Source organism: Lissotriton helveticus, chromosome 6, assembly GCF_964261635.1.
Source record: "Lissotriton helveticus chromosome 6, aLisHel1.1, whole genome shotgun sequence".
NCBI classification, from domain to species: domain Eukaryota; kingdom Metazoa; phylum Chordata; class Amphibia; order Caudata; family Salamandridae; genus Lissotriton; species Lissotriton helveticus.
In genome coordinates, this window is record NC_136067.1 from 1,754,482,049 (window position 1) to 1,754,502,271 (window position 20,223).

At 43.7% G+C, this 20,223-nt stretch overlaps 1 protein-coding gene across 2 annotated transcripts in view; it reads right to left on the bottom strand.

Annotated features, from left to right (window-relative positions):
• Window positions 1–19,843, bottom strand: part of PPP1R21 (protein phosphatase 1 regulatory subunit 21) — a 374,265-nt gene extending 354,422 nt beyond the window's left edge. Inside the window, exon 1 of one of the 2 annotated variants that reach the window (XM_078649644.1) lies at window positions 19,543–19,843. In XM_078649644.1, coding sequence (XP_078505770.1) covers window positions 19,543–19,596 — 54 coding nt within the window. In that variant the 5' untranslated portion in view covers window positions 19,597–19,843. The remainder of the gene's footprint in view (window positions 1–19,542) is intronic. The other variant, XM_078649645.1, reaches the window with a different exon arrangement.
• Between the last annotated feature and the right edge of the window lie 380 nt (window positions 19,844–20,223).

Sequence of the window (20,223 nt, forward strand, 5' to 3'; positions counted from 1 at the left end):
CAAAGATTTCACAGTTCTAAAATGCAGTTTTTCAGCGCTCCCGGCTTTCCGCCTCAGGAGATTTGTTAGTGGCAGTGCGCTCCCACCCCCCATTCTGTTTAAAAGGCTCCCTTGAGCCAGCAAGCTGACGAGCTTTGGAGATGCACCTGTGTGCCTGTGAGTGGTACTGTGACCTGAGTGGAACCTGGCAGCATTTACAGCAACCCCAGATGATTTTTCTTTGCTCTCTAAAACTGCTGCTCTCTACTGATGAAGGACTCAACCCAGAAACACGTGTCTAGAGATATACAGCAATGTCTGCACTAACTTTGGTGAAAAACTCCAGCTAAATTTAAATGGAAAAGGTAGCTCTAGCCTAGGTAAAAACAAAAGTGGGCCCCTGTGGGGATTATGATGTTCCTAAGGGGCAGTCTCAGTGTATAAGGTCGACATGTTTCGTGCCTGTGCTTGCCCCTAACGGGTCAATTGGCACCTCTTCAGGACCGAGGTTAAGTGAAGTGAATGGGAGCACTACCGCCTGGTATTCTATAAATGTATGTGAATTACCAGGGGCGGTTGAGACCCTAGTTGACGTTAACTGGGGAATGGATGGACCCCTAGTAAAACCGTCAAGGGCCGACGGGGGTGGCCGAAGCACAACGTTACTCCGGATATAGGTTCTGCTCAGCAACTTGCTGTCATCCTACCCAAGCTCCAGGGCCCTTGACATATTTGCATGAGCAGAAATGCCCCTGTGAGGTCTATTTCCATTACTAGATATTGCCAGTGAACAGGGAAGCTATCTTAAGGTATGTATTGGGCACTGATCATTATGAGTTACCCAGCTACATAACTGCTTCACTGAAAATAATGGTGTTTGGAATCCAACACATCGTCTTACTGAATCTACATTGGTGCCAGTGTTGGATTTATTATGACATGCATCCCGAGGGCTCCTTAGAAGTACCCTATGAAAACCTACCAGCCCTCTAGTGTGCTGGCTGACTGGTATCAACCGGCTTGCCACCACAGACACGTTTTTGATCTCCTGGAGGAGAAGGCCAGGGATCTGAGAGGACAGGAACAATGCCTCCTCCAGCAGGATGACTAGTGAATTACAATACCAAGTACAGGCTTTAAAGCTTCTGCTGCCTTTGATATGTGACCCCGGCTTCCCCCAGACCTGGGAGATGCTATCCCCATGTCCTGAGGCCCATTTTGCACCAGATAGGTGGGAAATTAGCTAGTCAGGAGGCATGTCACACAGGCTGAGCAGACCCCTGAAGTGGGCAGCCTGAAGTGGAAAATCAAAGAACGGTTTAACCACCTTGTTTTTTGGTGAAACTAGGAACTCTGGGCCAGGGTTATGCCAACTCCCCACAGGAAGTATAGAGGTTAGAATCACCCCAGGGGTATGTAAACCATTGGCTATCACCTAACACTCCCAGTAACGCTCCTAAATGGAGTATTTAGGTGGCCTTCTGACACCAGGAACTTAGACTCATCTGACCGAAGAAAGAAGAGCCGAAAGAAGTAAAAACTGCATATTGCTGATGAACTTTGGCGCCAAACCCTGCCTGCCTACCTGCTCCTGTCCCGACAATTGCAACAACCCAACTCATTCTGCAGCTGTGCATTCTCCAAAATCCTTGAAGGGCCTCTAGCACTTTGCCAAGCCATCAACATCTCCCTTGAAGTGGAGGAGCCACTTCAATGCAGCCCTCAGGCATCGACTGCAAAGTCCCGTTCACCAATCTGCTGTTCGCAGCGTCCAATGACGCAGCAGCCACCCACGAAGAGGTCACTGTGCTCCAGAAGGTCAAATCTGTCTCCCCACCAGGTAAAAAGACTCCAGAACCAATCAGAGCCTCCCCTGCACCTATACCTGAGGCACCAGACCCCTTCAAGCAACCAAAGCTTGTCCGAGTCCAATCCGTATTCCAATGCTGCAAAAACCGAACAGCCAACGAGGGACGTCAACATCGCAGAGGCCAGCACAGAGAGTGGCCCAGCTGTCCTGGAATGGTTACCCTTTGAAGGTCGAGATCCGTGGTTGCCTTTGTTGTACGAGCACCAGCCGACCAAAACCCTCTGCACCAGAGCTCACCGCCCAGGTCCACGACAAGAGACGGTGCTCACCTGCTACCAGAACTCCCATCAACCGAGCCCCCCGTTGGGAACTTCCAGACTTGTCTCCAAGTTCCCCTTTGCAGTCTTTTTCTAGGTGGCCCACTCTTTGCCTACGGTGTAGCGCGCAAAGCTACCATCCCATTCAGCACCTCTGCACCCGGACACTCCAGGGTATGTTAACGCGAACTGCTGGTTTGACTTTGGACCTTGGCCCCCTAGCACCTTCTGGGCCATATGTATGCGAATTTCGGCCTTTGCCAATGCTAATTAGCTAAATGGTATGTATGTAACATGTTTGATGGAAAATAAGGAATCGCAAATTTAGCGATTCCCTAAATGCAATGTATCAAAGAAAAAATATTCAAAAAATGCCCATAAGGATTCGCAAATTACCACCAACTTCTAGTTGGTGGTAAGTTGCGAATTCTTTTAAAAAAGCTTTTTACAAAAAAAACAAAGGTGCCATATGACGCTCATACATGCCCTTAGGGCATGTATGTGCGCCATATGCCCCCACATGTCATTTTCAGGGGTGCAGCAGGGTGTTCTTGAGACACCCCTGCACCCTTGAAATAATTCCTAATTTGCGATTAGCAAATTGCTAATCTCAAATTTCCACTTCATTCCTATGGGCCTCCTGGCCCATAGAAATGAATGGGTAATTTGCGATTAGCAATTTGCTAATCGCTAATTAGGAATGATAAGGAATCGCTATAAAAAAGCGATTTTGTACATACATACCGTTTTGCGAATTCTAAATAGCGATTCCTTAGAAATCGCTATTTAGAATTCGCAAAACAGAACTATGATACATATGGCCCTAAGTCCTAACGGGGACCCCTGGAAATCGTTTTCAAATAACCATATGCTCTTTTCTCCATAGAAAAGCATTACCGCGTAAAAATGCATTCGAGTGAACATTTTGTTTAAATTTAAAAATTGCTATTTTGAAAAGTACTTACACAATTACGAAGTTCTTGGTGTTAAAATAAATATAAAAATAATTATTTTTCTAAATTGGTCTCGAATTTCTTCTTGAGTATGTGTGTCATTTATTGACTCTTACTGTGTTCAACAAATGCATTAACACTACCCTCTGATAAGGCTATACTGCTCGCCCACACTACGACATAAAAGAGCATTTGGGATTATTAATTTAAGCCAGTAAGGGCTGTCTGGACTTTCTACATAGTATACCTCGTTTTGGTGTAATACATAAAAAAGCCAGCTAACAACATGTTTTACTTGAGTTTATTGGTGATGTCATTCATGATGACATTTAAGACCTAGACCACAGAGAATGGTATGCCACCAACCATCAGTCTCTTCATGGCTTGGTGTTAGCGTTCAATAGCAACCCTAAGTTATGAAAGGAAGTACACTGAAGATGCGACTCTGGCCAGAAAAGCCCATTGGAGCATCGGCAAAACACTAAGTACCTTCATTAGTAAAGATTTAAGAGACTGCATGGGGAACCATGTTATGGAAGGGAAGAAATAGTAAAAAAGGAAAAGAGTTTTACATCTTTTCTTTGCCTTGAACAGGTCTTTGAGCACAGAGCTACTGTTGGACCAGGAGGCAACTTCCTATTGCTCGGATGCTCTGCAGTGGGATTTGAGATGGATGCATCAACTTCACCTTTTAATACCAATTTCACAGAGACCAAGGATATTCTAGGGGACCTTGTACTCCACAGCAGTTAAATAATGAGGACATGTAAACATGTAAATCCATGTTTGGTATAACTGATTACATACTTGGGACACAAATAACAGGTTGGGGATAAAGATATTCATCAATAGGACTGTCTTCCAATCAGTGCTACTGAACTTGTTAGCACGAAGGTCACTGCGAATGAGTTAACACATAAATCCTAGACATCTGGGCAGCACACATTGGTCTGTAGTTCAAGGCCTTTGAGTGGAGCAATCAAAATCTTGAAACAAATAGGTCTATCAGGGTAATCAATAGAACAATAAATTTAACACACACATCTGAAACTCAGACACTATACAGTACAATTTTATCCAGCCTGTGAAGGAACACTGTGACAGTCTTAGTGTCCTATTTATTTATTTATTCATCAAAGATTTCTTAAATGTTGTGTGCCTCTGGAATGCAGCTTCAGAGTGCAATGAAGTGTTATCACCATATGGTAAGGTGACAACAGACATTCTCACAAACTGCATGGCCACCTCAGCATGCTTCTTCACGAATTGATAGGGAAGAGGATTATCTGTGACTACATAAATAAGCAGTGGAAGTGCATCATGGTTTAATGTCGCAATAGATGGGAAGTATTAATGAAACTGGCTAAAATGTTTGATTTATTCCAGTTGTAGAGTCAATGTAGAACTCCAACTTCTTTTAGTGTGTCCTGCTTTAAAAAGAAATATATGCAACTGAACACCTTTTGGACATTTAAAATAATTAATGGATTAGTTTCTTGTCGACCTAGGTCTACCATTAAAAACAACGTCTCTAGATGCACCACAGTGCTCTTCTGCTGGATTAATCAGCTTGGTGCTCAACAAGAAAATAGGCTCTTATTGCAGCAGCCTCACCAGCACAGATTCTATTAAGGATATTAATGTCAACTTTAGTCGACAGAGTACGATAAGGCCTACATTCTTATCCGAACCAATAAACAAGGCTGCAGGCGAACCAATAAGAAAGCTACACATATAGGCTATTGTTTACATCGATAAACCATTGCCGGCCTGGGTTTTTTCGAACTTTGCTGTTCTTGTTTCATCTCTTGGCTCCTCAAGAGCCAACCTTGCAGCGACTGCCAAGTTTGACATTCTTGCCTCGGCAATCCGGTCACAGCCATGATCTGCGCTGACTATATCTGCTAAGAGTTGAGTGCCCATAAATATTCTCTCATACCAATTAATTATCTTGATTTTCCTGCTATACTCTAGAACAGGCAGTTGGAATAATCATGGGTTCCATTTCTTGCTGCACAGCCAAGAACATGTTCAGACCATTGTGTGCTCCTCCAGAAGAAACAACAACCGTCATCATTATTACCTATTGTTAGCAATTTAGTATCGTATGCGTTGTACCATGCTCAGTTTCAGTAAATTATTACCCTACTCAGCTATGTTTTGTCCAAACCCAGACTTATTTCTTAGGTCTGAGACATTAGTAGTATCCCTAACATATGATAAATAATTGATTTTCAAGGTATTTATGATTTTCTAAATAAAAATATACACAATTGAGTAACAGGGTAGGACATTTCATATAGACTAAAATATTAATCATACAAACGAGTAGTCATCAAATCAGAAGGGAGGTCATTGCTGGTTTAGGACTGAATGAATAGAGGTGGGGAGTGGGCCTAATTACATAGGCCAGAGAATCAGAGTGTACTGGCTAAGTCACTTCGTAAATGCAGGTTACATAGCGATCTCAGACAATACTGCATGCTTTACAGCCATCAAATTCACCTCAGATTGTGTAGTTGTCTCATCCAGGATGACCAGCTGTAAAAAATCCTGCATCTAAAGTTCCTGTTCAATTGAATCCCACTTATACTGTTGCACAGAAAGCGTTCATTTGCCATCATGAGTGGCCTACTTAATAAAAATCTATTGTATTCACCAACGTTTAAGATGACCGTGTACTTCAGGCTAATCAAGCAATAGCTGTGGATGTACTGTCATACTGAAAAGCTGAACGGCACTGGGCCTTTTGTCAATAAGTGGGCAGAAGCAGTCTGGGAATTCTTGCATTCTTGTGAAGAAATATCTGTGAAAACATTTTTTAGCTGTAATCTTCAGCCAAATTGTTTTATTCTGGCAAGAAACATTCACTTATGATTCAAGTGTAGCTGTGTGCAAAAATCCATTTGCCAGTCTTTGTGATTGTCTCACTGAAGGTAAAGTGAAGACTTCCTTGTACCTGTACATAAAGGCTTCCCTGGTAGTTAGTTCTGCCAGTTTCTGTGGGTCTTCAGAATAAGCCTATGCGCTGCACTGTACGGCTCTGTATGGTTGAGTCTTGCGGTTCCCATAGTGTGTGCATAAAAAGGGAGAAGTAGTCACTTCCGACATGTGACTTACTGGGCCTACACTCAAGCCTCATACGCAAATTAGGAGATGGCACACGGTGCAAGCATCCAACTTTTTTGCCTTAGACAGACCCCTCGGGCAGGGTCCAACTCTCAGCTGATATGCGGTCTTGATCATGAGCAGGTGATTGCGATTTGTAAGAGCTCAAAGAGGGGTGGTCCCTTTTCCAAACAGTTTGTAAGGCCAATCCGTAGATTCAATACAGCAAGACAGTGAGGTGCATGGATCAGGCCTTGGGCATTATAATAAAATCTGAAAATGGGATTAAAGAGAGATTCAGATTTTCTGAATAAGGGATCAAACTTCAAACACTTTTCACAATTTTAAAATAATATCACAATTGTATTGATTTTTTTTAGGAATTAATACCGATTCAAAATAATTGACGTTTAGCACAACAAACGGAAAACGAATCATTACAGGTACATTTTCAGCTTCTTCTTTAAGGGCAAAGACAGAATCGATAGGTGCCTGCATAGTTGAAAGGTGGATCCTTCCTTTGACAGCTCAGCAGATATTACAGGTACCCAAGCATGCATATCACATGTTTCCAGCTCCTTGCCTAGCTTATGCAGGAGCATGGCACTACAGTCAAAAAGTGTCCAGAGAAGAAGGTTCAACTGGATTCTGTACACATTTACAGCAACGACATGCCTATTTTGGAAAGAGAGTTACAGAAATAGAATTACTAGCATAAAAATAATTCTTCCAATCCAGTTTTAGAAAAGTCACCGAGCACTTAAGGTCGGATAATGAAATATTGTTACTTCATATGAAAAGTTACCATTAAAAAGTGATTCAGGGAGCTGACTGAATTATTCTTTATAATTGGGAATTAAACTAGCAACACACAATTGCATCTTTTATTTGAGCTCACCTGTGCCATTACAGGAGAGAACAATCAATAAGCCTATCCTTCTTAGTCCTGCCCCGAAGGGTCAGTCAGTCTTGAACCACCTCTTTCCTTCAAGCACCTGCCATACTGTTCATGGGAAGATATCTATATGTTTATACTGGAACGTAGGTATGCAAGTCTCCAACTATATAGATTTGCTGGGGACTGTCCTAGAGCAGTATGCTCAATTCATACCAGAGGTTCACTCCCCCAAGATCAGAAATTACCCTGAGATATATTCAGCAGGCAGCCTATGCAGGCTTAACAATCACCATGCTGCCTTCACCAGTCTAGAACTTGTTAAGCCATGAAACAAAAGCAACGTCAGACACGTTTCAGGCTTGTAGGGGCCAGAACGCCACACCATGCTTCCGTTGCTAGGCACTACTTTCCCAGTTCACAAGCACTGACTCTAGATTTAAGTGTGCATGCCTCACACTTGTTTCTGATTGGTATGTCACCAACTTGACACCACGCTTCCAGGCATGTAGCATTTAACCCGGGTTCACACACAGAAAGACCAGGCATCTTCTTGGAATATGCACTGCATGTCTGAGGAGGTCATAGGCATTTCAGATATTGCAATAGGTGTGACTTTTTTTTTTTTTTTTTTTACCAAATGCAAGATCACTGAATACATGATTATCCACCAGCCCTGGAGTTGGGGGAACTACTGGCAAAAATGACTTCTCCACAGTCCCAATTTTGTCTCTCCATCTTGTCCTTTATAATTTTAAACCACAAGACACTATTTATTTACAGAATGTTAGGTCATCCTTATTCCTTTCTGGCTACTTTACTATAATTTATTGTGACTACAAAATGAGAAATAAAAAGAGCTCACTGTGACATACAACTTCAAAATAGGTTGGTAAGGGTAACTTACAGTTCCTGCATAACTCTGGCAATGTGTTCTAACCAACATTGTAAATCAAACAGCTGTACGCAATCAAAATACTGCATTTCGATTGGCTCCTAGCTGGATGAGTTCCCAAGAAATACATAGCTAGTACCTACCTGAGACAGGCCTTGTTATTGATCTACCCTTTTTTTGTAAGCCTTACAGCTGCCTGTGGAAGTCAGAGTTCCAATAAAAAGTCAGAGTGCCAACCCGCTCACAGAATGGGCGTGCATGGAGACACATCCTTCTGGAGAAGACAGTTTTATGAACATTCACTTTCATGTGTAGATGTTGTTGTTTTAAAGCGAGAAGAAACATTTTTGTAGCCAATAACTATATATATATTTTAATGTTTTCATCGTTTTTTTATATTTAACAGTGCACGTCCATGCAGAGATGCAACTACTGAGAAAAGGAATATGGAGAAGAAACATGAAACGTTCAAACATCAGCTCATATGGAGAGTGTCACTACACCGAGAAGCACAAATCTGTTCATTTTAAAAATGAGCTCTCTTTACAAATCTATTCCATGCTTTAAAATGAAAGATTAAACATACTTTCCATGTCCACCAAAACGTTATCACTTTCAAACTAAGAAAGTATATTTGTTTTAATTAAGAAGGTATTAACCCCTCCATGTTCATTTATTTCAGTCTGATCTACAAGAAAGGTGTTAAACAGCTTGTATCGCAGCAACAGGGCCCCATTTCATTATAAGTATAAGTATGACATGTTTGCAGTCTAGCTTTGGAATATTGTAATATTTAGTTGGGAGCAAAGCAACAGGCTGGTGCTGCTGTTGGAAATGCACATTCCGCTCAGTAAGTCACGCATTTTTTCTCACATCGATTAGAAGATATTGATGACTTCTAGAATATGTGCCCGCATTTTAGCTTTATGGAGGGCTAGCAACTATTTCCAAAACAAAATTAAACCCCTTATTAAACCCCTAGTTTTGTTCATTACTAGAATGTTCCCCATAATAAATGTTTTACATACTATAGCTCCTATTCAAACATATAACCTACATGTGTCTCGTATTTGCCATCAATGACGAATTTAGCCTTTATGTTGTTTAGAACCCTGGGGTAGCTTCAGTACAACACTGGGGAATTGATTAACAAACTGCAGCTGTTATTTAAAAGTGCCTGTTATACTCATCATGCCAGACTTTTTTCTCACATGGAAGAGGAGGATATTTGTGAATGTATGTCCTTATTTTAGCTTCTATATCACGAATCATAATTCCAATAGAAAATCTGTGGGGAAAAAAAATTCTCCCACATTTATCTTCCTAGAGAGGGTCAGCATTTTCACAGCTTGAAGTTGATCTTGAACTCACTATAATTCCTGAAATTAGAATGCACCGCCACTATGTGATCTATATTGTGATTAAATTATGTTATCACCCTTTCTATATATCGCAGCTTCTTGTAGGCTTCAAAACCCGGCACTCACTACAGTTAATTTCAAGGGGACAACAATGGCAGAGCCTTATTACAAAAAATCCAAAAGGCATGCTCATTGTGACCTTTCACCTAAACAGTATCATAAATTCACACCATCTCACAAACATTCTTTTGAATTTCCCCAACATTTTAGAACTGTTATTTACAACTGCAGAATCTGGCCTCATACCCTATTATTCCAACCCAGTCAATAACTACCAGTGAATGCCCTTGCGCTTGGAAAATATTGCTTGATTATGTTTAAACCAAATATTATATCCCATTGAATGGGATACTGATCGTTCCAAAGACAACTGACTCAGTTCTGGTGAATGTTCAATCCTTCACTAGTGCTGCTCATGTAATGACATTCAAAGGACAGTAGAAAAAGCAGACATAGATAGGTAGGTCATTTTAGACGTGTCCGTGACATTTTACACAGTGGACCATATGATAGTGTTTGAATGATTAAAAAAATGAAGAGGAAAAATAGTGCAATCCTTTTCACTAAAATGAAAAGAGGATACAAATTAGGCAGGTCTCTCTCCACAAATGTTGAGAATAGCTACATAATACTCGGGGTTCTTCCTAATTTTCAGCATTACATATGTTTAACAGCTATCTCTGGCTCCAATGGGCACTATTCTTTAGTATGTATGCCAGCTGTCATTGACAAATAACCATCAATGTCATGTAAGATGTATATAATCTTATAGAATGGGGCTTAATGGAAAACCAACTTAGTACATTTTGTGAAAAGCTCAAGAAAAACATTTCATGCTCTGTCTCAAATCCCAGGTCCAATTTTTGTTAAAAATCCTATAAAGACCAAAATGTAAGCAATTCCATTAAGTGGAAGTAGAAGTTGGTGAAAAACAAAACCCAACATATAAACATGGGGGCAAAATGACAAGTAGTTTAGGATAATGCTTGTCAATTATCTATTTCTACTCTGACCTTATACAAAACAGGTGACTAAGCGCTGTGGAAGGATTGCAGTGCTAACACAAAAAGAGTTAATTAGGAATGAGTAAGAGGAGACCAGATGTGAAAACTAGAAAATGAGTCACTCCCCATCCCAACACTTTAAAAACAAGCATTTATAATGCAATAGGTCTCTCCTTTGCGAGGGTTTGAGCTATTGACATTGTATGACATTGCAAATGACAATGCCTTTTATTTACGTGTTGGTTTTGTACAGCGCAGAGTTTGTAGTAGGCCATTCCCCTAATTGTGCAGGCCTCGTCCCGTAAGCAGGTTTGCCACAGCTCTTTTAGAGATACCCTCATCCCCAGATTTTTTCGCTCCACTTAAAGCCCTGCATACGAGAGCGGATGTTAATGTGAACTAGAGAGTGTCTGCCAGTAGAATATGAAAGTGTGTGGTTTATAAGTGTGGTGACGGCTTTAATTTAAGGAGGGGAGAATGTTCAATTACACAAATCATGTCACGTGCCCGAATGTATTGAGCAGCGCCCGAGAATGGACAAATCGCAATAACTAAATGGGGGTATTAAACCATGGTTGCTGAGCTATTCCCTGCTCTCACCTGAAGGCTGGTCAACCTCTGTGCCGTACCTCAGCTTCTCTGTCGATCTGCTTCCAAGACCTTTTCAAATACAGCGCCCAGTACTGCTTAACCCCTCCCCTCGCAATGCGCACCCCAGCACTTTGTGCATTTTCCTGGCGTGTCGGAGGTATATGAAAGTGCGCCTGCGGTCTGGGAAGGGCAACACAATTTCTTCCTGTGCAGTGATTGAGGCTTTTGAAACAGGAGTAAACCTTTTTCACACAAACCTAAAATCGTGATATATTTCAGATTAAGTAAGTTTTTAAGAGAACATCTTTGTATTTAAAAGGCATCCCCCCTATTGTTAACCCTTCACATGGCCTCTGCGAGATCAGATGCAAGCAGGACAACACAAACCAACAAATTGTTATCTAGTTGTAAATCCCCCCAGGCAGCAGTATATTTCAAGGATTCCTAAGAATTGGTCCTGGTGGGGAAAAGGATCCTGCATTTCTGTCTTTCGGTGGTTTCAGAAAGAAAGCAGGACTGCTTGCAGGTCAGAAGATTGGGGACATCGGGGATGTGTATGGACTTACCTGATACGGGTCACGGCACGTCTAGTGCCAGCAGAAGGCAGGACTGGCTCATTTAGTCACCAAGGCACCAACCGGCAAGAACAGCGTGTTGCAGTCACGCTGTCTCACAGCCCAGAAATGCCCAAAAGCCCAGTCTGTGAGTGAGCAGAGAGCACGCTGGAACCATGGATGTGAGAGAGAGGGGGAACAATGGTGGCATGTGGAGGAAGCGCCCGCAATGGAGCCTGGTTCAAGAAACATGAAGCGTGGTGTCACTGCAGCTGGGGGTGGTGGTGCCTTGGTGGGGGAGCATATTTAAAAGTTCTATAGCGTCCATAAAGTGGACGCCATGCTAAGCTACTAAAAAGCATTGGGGGAGACCGTGTCCTGCCTGCAACAGCAGGCAGGACAGAGTGGTTTAAGAAAATAGTGTTCGGAGGCTGTAAATAAAGCCTACCGAGTAACAACACAAGTAAGGGCGCCAGTCCTCATCGGCGGTTACAAATGCAGACAAGGCAGTACTAAGGAGGGACTACTAAGCGTTATCAGGAATCAAAAGTAACGATTTAGAAAGGACACTAACAGGAATCAATTGAAAAGATGGGTGGAGCTTCAAGTCCATACCTCAATACAGCAGGTCTTGAAGAGACAGTGCAAGCATTGCCTAGGCGAGACCTAAAAAATGTTCATGAGAGGAGGCTATGGGTGCAATTAAGGAACAGAGAGTCGGGGTTAGTGAGAATTAGCAAGGAAAGCATGTAAGAGCAATGGACAGTGGGACACGGGTAAAATGACCAGGTGATAGTGAAAGGCAAGATTCAGGATCCTCTCCTAGACATTGAGTAAAAAATAAAAAAAAATCATGAGAGCAGAGGAAAAGAAATAAATTGGGGTAGGAGGAAGGATGCAAAGAGCAGTGACGCAGATGGTAGAGAAAAAAAGAAATCAAGAGAGAAGGCAAGGGGAAAGAAGAGATAGAGGAAATAAGTTATGGACCAGAAGAAAAAGTCTCCCCAATCTGTAAAATTTAAAAACAGGAGAAAGGTGAATCAAGAACACGGACCGGGAATAACAGCCTTGTAATCTTGGTACACAACCAGTTAGTAGAAAAAAGAAATACAAACAAGACATTCACTAAGAATCCTTGATAAATGTCTTTAATATTGATGTTTTTGAGGATGGGCATGAAATTGATTCATCAGAACCTTTAGAATGTTGGTTTATCAAAAGGATCAGATACAACCACAGCATTTATAATATCAAATTCACCTTCCATGCAGCTTTTAGGATAACAAAAACAGAAAATGTTCCCTTTGGAAAAGCTAGCTGCTCTATCAGACACAGCTTCTCCATTGCTCGGAGAGCATTTCCTTGTCCCATGGCCCCACAGATCTTATCCTCTACGTCACTTGCCTCAAACAAGGGTTCCAGAGAATCACCTTCATACTTCCTACTGAATTCAGCTAATGTATTTTTTTGCTTGCTTCAAGTAAGACTCCAAGTCTTGATGTGAATCACCCCAACTGCCATCAGATGAAAGGTTAGGACCCCAATAGTATAAGTAGGGCACTTTCTCAAGCCGGAAAGCATGTCAAGGCATTGCACAGGTCTTGAACAACTGTTTTTAAGAAGACAACAAAGTGAAACATCTCAATGAGCCAGAATAGTGTATTCTCTGTTATGGGGATCACAATAGAGTCATCCACATACCGTATATGAGGAAGAAGGCCAGCAGCTATCTTAGAGGGTTGACAATTACTGAACAAGCAATTTCTCCACATCATTCTTACAATACTTAAATAAACAGAGGGTGACAATATAATTCTGCTTAATTTTTTTTCATAAACAAAATTTCATTTGTTTTCTTCATTTTTGGGATTTGCAACAACAGAACAAATGACAGTCTGGCAACAGAGTAATTAGAGAATACAGTGTGACACCCAGTCAGGAGCCTCAGAAAGCTTATCAATCTAGTCCATTGTGTGCAGACCATTTCCACTAGATTCTTTCATGTTTGCGAGGACGGCATCTGGACATATAGATCGGCTCCTCAAGTTAAATACACGAGTCCATCGCCGCTCACCAGGATTGGGTGTGATGAGGAATTCCAATGTTTTGCAATGCCTCGTTTTTCGAACACTGTACCAATACCCAAAAGGGAGCTGTCACCCCTCAAAACTCCAAAGTGTTTGAGGATACCTAGTACAGCAAGTCTTGGGGAGGGATCCACAGGTTCTCCAACGACCTTTGAGAGTGAGGCAAACATTGACTACCAGTATCTCCAATGTTCTGCTAGCCAGAGGAGCCAAAATGAATGTGGGAAGAGATATTGGAATATGTGATCTGTATCATACTGACAATCACAGGTTCAATACAGGTTTGTTGCAGAATAAACCAGACTGTTTCTTTCAACTCTGATAAAAGTGGCAGGTAAAACTAAGAAATCCAGACAGAGCTTGCCCGTGTGAAAAACTGATTGTGAAAAATTGTGTACCACTCTACAGGAGCTTGCAAAAATATTACCACCATTGAGCAGATTGATAGGTCTGCACTTTTAGGCATTCCCTAAAGGGCCATTATTCATCATGGCCAAGCACATCTTGTGAGCTATGCCAAGTAGCACATTCCCTTACACTACCTTTCACAGGGCTTTGACGTTAACTTCTGCAACCTAAGGGTGTGTCAGAAAATGTCTAAACTTGTCCTCACATTATGGGTAACAGTGGCTTTCATGCAACCTGAAGAGTTCATAAAGGCAAAGCAAGATACTAGAAATAATTGGCTGCGGCAAAGGCTTTAAGTTTCCATAAACATATGGTTTTAGGCAATGAAAAGGACTACATGGTATGGTGAGCCAGCTGACAAACTTGCAACTGTTTAATCCATGCTCTCTAGGAAAGAGTCTCATGCTGCAGGTTCCAAGGATTTTGGTTGCTAAGTCACCAGTTCAAAGGAACAGGCTCTATAGTACACATTTCTCCTGGTTTCTCCCATAGACATTTACCATTGTATAAATAATTCACTCAGAGTGTAATCATCTATTGTGCAAAGCTGACTGACCAAAAGATCTGCACTATAAGTCTCATTTTACTCACATTGAGCAATTTTAAGTCCAAAGTGCTTCTTTGTAAATGTTTAGCAAGTATGTTTTTCAAAGGTGTATTCACTGCAGTCACAGCCCACTGAAAACTGACAGGTCTCCTCAGACACAGAACCCAGCCACAACAATATGTTGTAGCATTCAGTCTAGCTCAGAGACATATTTCAAATTCAATTATTTTCTAAGAGTTTGGTAAGAGTCAGATATGTGTAATAACAGGTCAGATTAGGGGTTATGCTCAACTCAACGAAACTTTCATAAATTGGTAATAAGACTCATTTCAAAGATCTGCCATCTCAGAATTCTTGATTTACAGCTATAAATATCCCTAAATGTTTACGGCACATTATTGGTGGTTCTCAAACTACATTAATCTACAACTTGCCCCCAAAAGGAATATTTATTCAACAATACCAATTGTCGGCAAAACAGTGCTGTCAGGCCCAACCACCTGTTAAACTGCATGTGCTTTCCCTGGTGTATGAATCGAATAAAATAAAGGATTATTAGTTAAAGCTGAAAAAAAGTCATTGAGTGGCATAGGCAGTAACTGCATGCTTTCTACCATTCCACAGTATCAGCCTGAACAATAACTTTCGTATTTTAGACATAATGATTATTTCACTGGTGAACATAATGGGCATCTCTGAGTGAAGCTCCTATCCAGCAGTAGGCAAAATTCAATTTGCTAACATTATTAGCATTATTAGCAAACCCGACGCCAGCACCCTCCACGCACTCAACGCCGGCCGAAAACACACCTGCTTCCAGGCTGCCCCGAAACGGACCCTCGGACCCTTCTCCTGCCACACCTGCAGCTTCACCTGCGACAGAACCACCAAACCTCCAAGGACTGGACCCAACCACCTTCGCTGCATACTCATCAACACCCGCTCCGCACGCAAACACGCCGTCGAGCTCTGGGATCTGCTCGACACCTCCGCCCCAGATGTGGCCTTCCTGACCGAGACTTGGTGGAACGACTCCTCGGCGTCCGATATCGCCATAAGCCATCCCGGACGGCTACAAGATCACTCGCAGGGATCGCGCCAACGGAATCGGAGGAGGAATAGCCATCGTCCACAAGTCCACCCTCAAGGTCGCCACCCACGCAGACGACACCCTCAACACCGCCGAACACCTGCACTTCCGGATCCACACCGACCCCAACACCATCCTCAGAGGAACACTCATCTACAGAACCCCCGGACCCTGGGCTCAGTTCAGCGACTCCATCGCCGACCTCGCCAGCACCCACGCACTCGCCTCCACGGACTACATCCTCCTCGGGGACCTGAACTTCCATATCGAGAACAACAATGATGCCAACTCCTCCACCCTGATCGCCAACCTCAGCCACACACAACTCGTCACCGCACCCACCCACGCCGCCGGCCACACCAGGATCCCGTCTTCTTCACAGGCTCCCACGTCGCCTTCAACCACACCACCGAACTCCACTGGACAGACCACCGCTGCATCCATTTCACCTACAAGAAACGAACCACGCACCACCGCACCCAACAGCTGTCTCGCCGCTGCCGGAGCAAAGTCACCGAAGACCAGCTGATCACCTCCCTCGCCAAGAACTGATTAAAGGTGAAATAGTAACAAGGAGTTTGCAGGCGAAAACATTAAAAAGATTCCTTTATGGAGCGGTTTGAGTTCCTCTGGAGTAGTTTAGTTCCATGAGAGAGGTGAGCCTACATACAACAGTTGTTATATAAAAGCACTAAAGTGATAGTTATCAGTGGAAGGTATGGACCATCACTTCAACCTCAGACTTCTATTGCTACTTAATATCGAAAGTGATAGGAGTTTTTAGGAGATAAGCTTGCATATTGCATTAAGGTGCTGAGCGCTTCAAGGCAAAATCTCTATCGCCTTTGTAGCAGAAATCCTTTCCATAACCCAAACAATTATCAAGCACCCTTTGCTTGCAAATAAAACAGTAAAGAACCGAAAGGGAACTCTTCCTCATAGGGTTAAATAAACAAGCAACCAATTGGAGACTGCACCCCTCTAACAGAAAACAGCCAAGCAGTAAAGAAAATACCCTTGTTCCTTAATGCTGTACCACCTCTATGGGGATATCAGCCAGTACAACATCTGTTCTTGAACATTTTAATGAGAATTGTGACCCTGTACCTTTGTCATGGTACTGCTTTCCATAATTTTTGGAACAACTGCTTCTATACAGATGAGCTCTGGCTTCTTAGCTTATCATGAACTATCTGCAAACCACGAACATTAGGATTTCGTTTTAGTTCAGAAAGTTTTATTGAGGTTTATCAAACAAACAACAAAAAACATTAGGATTTCTACTTGAAGAACTCACAGTGAGGAGTTTAGGAAGGATTAATTTACAGTGAGAAATCTGGAAATGCTCAGTTCAGTGATAATTTCACAGTTAAGAGTTTGTAGGTGTTTAGTTCACAGCAATCTGTGAATACACAGCTCATGGAGGTAATTCTTTGGCTGCTCAGTTCACAGTCAAGAATCTTGGGATACTCCGTTCACACTGAGAGGCCTGAGGATGCTGTGAATTAGACGGATGACTTTGTGGATTTACTGTGAAGAGTTCATAATCCTTCAGCTCATAGGAAGGAGTCTGACTGCAGTATCTCGGGATTCCAGGGATGCTGCAAATCAGATGGATGGAATTATTATTGTTTTGCTTATAATGTGTACACAGGGATGCTATAGTTCACATTGAGAAGCCTGCAGTGATCTAGCCCACAATGTGGAGGGCTGGGGTGCTATGAATGTTCTAGCTCATAGCAGGGAGTATGTGAATGTGCTTGCTGAAATGGGAACTCTGTGCACAGTGAGTAGTTAGGAGAATGCGAAGATATGCCAGAAGTTTGAGGTGCTGTTTCACACAGAAAAGTCTGGATAACGCTCTCTGCCCACTAAGAACCCAAGCTGTTAAGATGGAGGCAGTAATCTTCAGAAAAGACACCTCGCTCTGGGACCACATCTGGTGGCCTGCCCAACTAACACCCACACCCCTACTAGAAACCCACGCAAAGAACATCGGAATAGTTATTGGCAAACAACTCACCACAACTGGCCAGGTGAATGCAGTCTTATTCTCCTGCTTTCACGCAGCAAAGGTCTTCAAATGGCTTTTCACCAGTACTCACAGACTGTGACCGCAGCACTCGTCACGAACAAGCCGAACTACAGCAACGCTCTCTATGCTGGAATCATTGCTCAACTGACCAGAAAACTCCAGACCATACAAAACTCAGCTGTCAGGCTCACCAACCTCCCACCGGGCACTCACATCACCCTGCACCTCAAAGAGCTCCAGTGGCTCCCAATACACAAACAAGAATTCTTCAAACTCACACCAAAACAAAGCCTTCTACATTAGCCTCAACAACCGCATATACTTCCACAAACCCGCCAGACACCTCCATTCAACCGGACTCCTACTCATACACACACACCCTGGAAACGCAGAACCGTGTCCAGCAGTCGTGCCTTCTCCTACCTCGCTCCTAATGCCTGGAACTATCTGAACATCAGGGCCTCCTCCTTGGTTCATCAGTTCCACAAGAAACTGGAGATCTGAGCTCTTCACCTAGCAATGACTCTGGCTCGGCCAGTCGGCCCATACATCTCCTGCTTCAGCGCCAGGATGCCTTCCCGGGTGAGTTGTGTGCTATGCAAATACACATAACATGCTCACAACGAGCAGTATGACTCTCCCCTGCTTCAGCGCCAGGATACCTTCCTGGGTGAGTTGTGTGCTATGCAAATACACATAACATGCTCACAACAGTATGACTCTCTCCTGCTTCAGCGCCAGGATACCTTCCCGGGTGAGTTGTGTGCTATGCAAATACACCTAATATGCTCACAACGAGCAGTATGACTCTCCTGTTTCAGCGCCAGGATACCTTCCCGGGTGAGTTGTGTGCTATGCAAATACACAACATGCTCACAACGAGCAGTATGACTCTCCTGCTTCAGCGCCAGGATACCTTCCCGGGTGAGTTGTGTGCTATGCAAATACACATAACATGCTCACAACCAGCAGTATGACTCTCCTGCTCCAGCGCCAGGATACCTTCCCGGGTGAGTTGTGTGCTATGCAAATACACATAACATGCTCACAACGAGCAGTATGACTCTCCCCTGCTTCAGCGCCAGGATACCTTCCTGGGTGAGTTGTGTGCTATGCAAATACACATAACATGCTCACAACAGTATGACTCTCTCCTGCTTCAGCGCCAGGATACCTTCCCGGGTGAGTTGTGTGCTATGCAAATACACCTAATATGCTCACAACGAGCAGTATGACTCTCCTGTTTCAGCGCCAGGATACCTTCCCGGGTGAGTTGTGTGCTATGCAAATACACAACATGCTCACAACGAGCAGTATGACTCTCCTGCTTCAGCGCCAGGATACCTTCCCGGGTGAGTTGTGTGCTATGCAAATACACATAACATGCTCACAACCAGCAGTATGACTCTCCTGCTCCAGCGCCAGGATACCTTCCCGGGTGAGTTGTGTGCTATGCAAATACACATAACATGCTCACAACGAGCAGTATGACTCTCCCCTGCTTCAGCGCCAGGATACCTTCCCGGGTGAGTTGTGTGCTATGCAAATACACATAACATACTCACAACAGTATGACTCTCAGTCTGAGGGCGGAGATAATACTCAGTGTGAATCTGGTACTGCACTAAAACACAGTGAAGATGCGTAACTATCACCTGAAACACACTGCACAGTGATGATACATAGCTATCTGCTGAAACACACTGTGCACAGTGACTCTGCAGAAGAACAAAGCTTAACAGTGTCACTACGTAGGCTGCCCCCTGCCCCCCAATGAGTGACACTGAATATTTCGAGCATCCTCCGGTCCCTGTGAAGAGGGAGAGGGGGCTGCCGTGCTGCTCTTACCTTGGAGTATTCCTGTGCCAGTTTCTGGTACTTGCCCTGCAGTTCCGCAGCCATATCTGCACCCTGTCGTGGCTCTGTCCTGATTGGCGGGTTCTGCCCCTGTAGGGCTCCGGTGGGGTGGCAGGGTCAGCTGGGGCGCTGCATCCCAGCTGCGGTGCCTCGCCGGATGCAGGGTGGGCAGCGCCAGCCTCCTCCTCCCGCGCTGGGTACCGCCCTCCCCACCTCGGCCCCAGAGCGCTGGGAACAGAAGAGGCGAGGGCAGGGCTGAGCTCCGAGCCCACACCTCTTCCGGCTCACACACACTGACGAGCAGGCATCTTCCGGCGCCGCCTGTGAGGCAGAAGAGCGAGACAGACAGGAGGAGGAAACTCACGCAGGGAGAGGAGCGAGCCAGCAAGTGATCCAGAGAGATGGGGCGGAATGTACAGGAAGAGGTCAGCGCCGTGACACCGACGCACCATCAGACTGGAGGGAACGAATATAGGACGGTGTCAGAGAAACCGCAAACAGGCTGACTAAAGCCCAAGGCTGAAACAACCACAGATAAACAAGAGAAGCATTATGGAGATGGGGAGGAAACGAGACACACATGGGCAATGAAAAACTTACAGGTTTAGGCGGCCGTTCTGCATGGATCCGCTGCACTCGGCATGAATGGAGAATCGCAACCTGAAAGAATAT